The 5,000-nt window shown below is 42.0% G+C and overlaps 1 protein-coding gene across 1 annotated transcript in view; it reads left to right on the forward strand.

The window, feature by feature from the left end:
• The window catches only part of triob (trio Rho guanine nucleotide exchange factor b), a 70,159-nt gene that overhangs the window by 38,427 nt on the left and 26,732 nt on the right, over positions 1-5,000 (forward strand). Inside the window, exons 19-23 of the mRNA XM_076280146.1 lie at positions 803-918; positions 1,911-1,977; positions 2,731-2,840; positions 3,020-3,089; positions 3,684-3,773. Of these exons, the coding sequence (XP_076136261.1) occupies positions 803-918; positions 1,911-1,977; positions 2,731-2,840; positions 3,020-3,089; positions 3,684-3,773 (453 nt within the window). The remainder of the gene's footprint in view (positions 1-802; positions 919-1,910; positions 1,978-2,730; positions 2,841-3,019; positions 3,090-3,683; positions 3,774-5,000) is intronic.

Consider the following 5,000-nt stretch of genomic DNA (forward strand, 5'->3'; position numbering starts at 1 on the left):
AGCGTGTATCTTGCTCAACATGCTTATATAGTTTATGCCTCAGAAGCAAATATTTATGCCAATGAAATGGTCAGTGCAATCAAAATGACAAGTCATGATGGCTTTGGTTTTGTCAAGATAGTCAAACTATTTTGTCTTGTTGTCAATGTGACAGTTTATTCTGTAAATATCTATTATTGTGTATGGAGAGGGTTGATTGCAAAGTATGTTTCAAAGTTTTTTTTTTTTTCTGTTGACAGACATTCTGACAGTATAAAGAAAACAAAGGCTTTTACAGCATTGTGCAAATGAAAAATATACAGTAAAACACCCCTTGATCAGAGCTGTGCACCACTGATCTTTACTGTATCTTTCTATAAATCCTGACATTCCTGTTTGTCAGGTCACATACATTTATATATGCTAGACAGACTATGAAAACTAGATATGACAACTAGTTCAACACATTTGTATGTACCGTAATGACACAAGCAATGAAATAGTCCTACCCCAATTTGTTTTATGGGGTAGGACTATTCACCAGGGAACCAGTATAGTGCATTTTGACCAACATGACATTAGCCATTGAAAATTAAAAAACAGCAGACATTTGTACAAAATCAGTTGCATGGATGTACATGTACTAAAGCATTGCTGTTTGTTCAAGATGGGGAGAAACTGCTTCAATGATGTGCACAAGTGATAAGATGATAATGTCGAAAAAGTGTAACAATAATGAAACTGATGCTGATGCAATGTGGGCCAAAATGAGTCACACATGGCTGAGTTCCCCCTCACACACACACACCTGTGTCTCTTTCAGAGTGAAGACGTCCAGCTTGAGCTAACACCCACCAGTGCCTCGGGGTCAGAGGTCAAGTTCCGGGAGGCGGCGCATGAGCTCAATGAGGAGAAGCGGAAGTCGGCCCGCAGGAAAGAGTATGAGTCTCTCACTAACCCTTTAACACTACTGCTCCATAGGGGTCACTCACTAACCCTTTAACGCTACTGCTCCATACGAGTCTCTCACTAACCCTTTAACGCTACTGCTCCATACGAGTCTCTCACTAACCCTTTAACACTACTGCTCCATAGGGGTCACTCACTAACCCTTTAACACTACTGCTCCATACAAGTCTCTCACTAACCCTTTAACACTACTGCTCCATACGAGTCTCTCACTAACCCTTTAACACTACTGCTCCATAGGGGTCACTCACTAACCCTTTAACGCTACTGCTCCATACAAGTCTCTCACTAACCCTTTAACACTACTGCTCCATAGGGGTCACTCACTAAGCCTTTAACGCTACTGCACTAATGTAATAGTGTGGCCTGACACCCCTGTTTTAGGCCAATGTTTATATTTTTTGTGCATTTCCCATACTCTGAAGACCCAGTGCACCATCATTTAGTACTGAGGTGCAGTGGCTTTTAGATCTAGTTGTTGTAATTTATATTTATACAGTATACATGCATACATAGAATAGATTAAAAAAAACAGTAACATTTTTTGTGATAAAAAAACATCACATGGAACAATCATGGAACAAGACACATTAGCAGCACCAGTACCATCAGTGGTATATTTTTATATTTAAAACTCAAATGAAAACTAAAACGTAAAAATAAAACAACAGCAAATAATGTCCATACATATTATGTCCATGTACATTACACCACCACCAGGTGGCACTACAAACTATGCGTTTCTACTTCAGGCCCTCCCCTCTGATGGCAGTGGCTGTAGAGGGAGTGGAACTGCCTGTTCTCTGTCAGTAGTATGTCAAAATGTGAATGCCTGTGCTGATTGCCTTTACTGTGTGTGTGTGTGTATGTATGTGTGTGCATGTGTGTCTCTCTCTGTGTGTGTGTGTGTGTGTGTGTGTGTGTGTGTGTGTGTGTGTGTGTGTGTGTGTGTGTGTTTTCAGCTTCATTATGGCAGAACTGCTGCAGACAGAGAAGGCCTATGTCCGAGACCTGCGCGAGTGCATGGACGTGAGTACACACGCCTACACTTGCTCACTCACAGTCAGAAAATTGCTATCAGAAAGTCGAATAATCTGTCAGTCAGTCTGGCAGAGAGACAAAGAGACAGCCATTCAGACATCAGGCACTCAGACCAACAAGCAGTCACATTTAGACAGACAGACAGACACTCAGACCAACAAGTTGTCACATTTAGACAGACAGACACTCAGACCAACACGCAATCACTTTTTTTTTTTTGGCCCACCACCACCCCCCCTCTTCGGAGGACAACTTTATTTTTAATTAAGTAATATATTTTTCAAATGCAAATACAATTTGTCCTACCTCAACCATTTATGTGACCCTGGAATCATATAGCACCACGTGAAGTGAAACATCAGACACATGATATGCAACAAGGTAACAGATAGACAAGTGAGACGGAGAGATAGACAGACAGACAGACAGACACGCAGACAGACAGTGGGACAGGATGATGACAGAACTGAAAGGACGGGACTCAGTTGTTTGTAATTGAGTAGAAAGGTCTGTGAGTGGTCTCACCAACACGCAATCACATTGAGACAGACGGACTGACAGATAGACAGACAGACAGGCAGTCCAACAAACAGACAGTAAGTCTGGTGCTAGTGTGGTGTGTGTGTGTGTGTTTGTGTGTGTGGGGGGGGGGACTAAGGTGGTGGTGTGGGGTGAAAGTTGAGGGGTGAGCAGTGGCATGTATCTCCTGTTGTGCTGAGGTATCTGCCACCTGTTCCACAGACCTACCAATGGGAGATGAGCTGTGGCGTAGGCGACATCCCCCCAGGAATCCTTAATAAAGAGTACATCATATTTGGCAACATGCAGGACCTCTACGACTTCCACCACAAGTAAGCAGCTCTGTCAGTGTTCATTTAGGCTGAGACTCTCTTACGCTTGCTGCTTTTCCTGTTTGCTCTCACATGCTCACTTGCCCCCTTTATTTCTGCCCCTCTCTTTCACTTTCTTCTTCCTTCTTTATCTCTCTATTCTTTCTCTCTCTCTTACTCTCTCTCTCTCTCTCTTCTAGTATTTTTTTGAAGGAGCTAGAGAAGTATGAGCTCTTGCCAGAGGATGTAGGCCACTGCTTTGTCACATGGGTAAGGAGTCTATCTATCTATCTATCTATCTATCTATCTATCTATCTATCTATCTACTGTATCTATCTATCTATCTATCTATCTATCTATCTATCTATCTATCTACCCAGATGGATAAGAGTACAGTATGAGAGTCCATCCATATACATATCCTGTGGACAAATGGCTTTCACAGTCAGTACTTTAGATATAATATATAGAAGTTTGATATAAAAAGAGCTGACAAATAGCTGATATTTCTTCAGTTCAGATGTAACAAACATCATGTCCCTGGGTGGTTGTGCACTTTGAGAGCCACTGTAGATTACATGAGACTCAGTAAAAAGCATCCAGTCATTACATAAACACACTATATGGGCTGACATGCTTTTAAGCAAGTTGGTGTGGTGAAAAGCGGCTGTGTTTGCATAATAGATGCTGGCTAACTATGAAGGCTTTTGTTGCTGATGCCATAGAGATTAGTCTAAGTGTTGTCACTGCCATGCTGCTGGCTTGGCCCAGACTGATAGGGTGTTATTGTAGTGTCAAATGTGAACACTGGTCCTCACAGGCCTCTGCTTTAAAAGCACTGTTGTACGTGTCCTCTCTTTGCAGGCAGATAAATTCCAAATGTACGTCCACTACTGTAAGAATAAACCTGACTCAACACAGCTCATAGTGGAGCATGCTGGCACTTACTTTGATGTAAGTATAATTAACTACATTGCACTACACTGCACTGCACTACACTACACTACACTACACTACACTACACTACACTACACTACACTACACTACACTATACTATACTACATTATACTATACTATGCTACACTTTACTATACTATATTATAGTATACTACATTATACTATACTATATAATACTATACTATGATGTACTACACTATACTATATAATACTATACTATGCTGTACTATACTATGCTGTGCTGTGCTATGCTACACTATCCTATACTACAATACTCCTCACTTTTGTTAGTTTTTCATGAGGCATCCCTAGGTGCAGTAGTCAGGCGCATAGAGAAGCTTTCGGTTCTGTCCTTGGGGTGGGCGGGCTGTTAGGAAGAGAACTCCGAGACACCCCTGCAGAGGAGAAGGCTTTTATAATCACTTGGCCGCGTGTCTGTGATTGTCTTGAGTGGGTTGTAATGTTCTCTCTGCGCTCAGTAGCTCGGCTTCCTGTGGGTTTTTATAGCCATCTATGTGCCTGTGAGACTGCAAGCTTTTTTCTACAATCTGCTTCCTGGAATCAAACACACATAAACACACAGAGAGAAAGACACACACAGACACACACACAAAAACGTCATAAATCTCATTGAAGGTGCCGTAATCTGTTGTTGCTTGTCAATGATCATGATGATAAAATAATATGTTATGGAATGATCACTGTTACTTGTCTTGACAGCTTTTAGAATATAATATAAACCATGTCATAGAATCAGAAATGACAAAATCTGTCATGACAATTACCAATAATGTCAATATGACAATGTCATACCATTAGAAAGAAAGCATTAGAAATCTCCATGAGAGTCATGGGGGAGGGGGGGCTGTTACCTACTGTAAGTGTCTTGGCACAGTTTAGGAGACCCACTTAAGATGTTGCTGGTTCAGGTTGAGGTGCCACAGGCGTAGGTGGCAGGGGAGATGGTGCTAAGAAGGCAGATGGCAGAGGTACAGGATTGCTCTTTCTATCTCTTTAACCCTCTCTCTCTCTCTCTAAATCTCTCTCTCTCTAAGTAAAATGAAAGGAAGACTTTAGATTCGCAACAGCTGACTGTAAGGTGGTGGTAGCCCTAGTTCACCCTGGATCTGTGCCAAGTGTGTGAGCCAGGGTCTGCTGCTACAGCATGTGTGTGTGTGTGTGTGTGTGTCGCGTGCTCCTTGAGCTCCAGGTGTGCTCAGAGAC

The sequence above is a fragment of the Alosa pseudoharengus genome, unplaced genomic scaffold (assembly GCF_046254945.1).
Source record: "Alosa pseudoharengus isolate Yale_2024_CS ecotype anadromous, Long Island Sound unplaced genomic scaffold, YU_APseudo_1.1 YU_APseudo_1.1_scf_12, whole genome shotgun sequence".
Taxonomy (NCBI): domain Eukaryota; kingdom Metazoa; phylum Chordata; class Actinopteri; order Clupeiformes; family Clupeidae; genus Alosa; species Alosa pseudoharengus.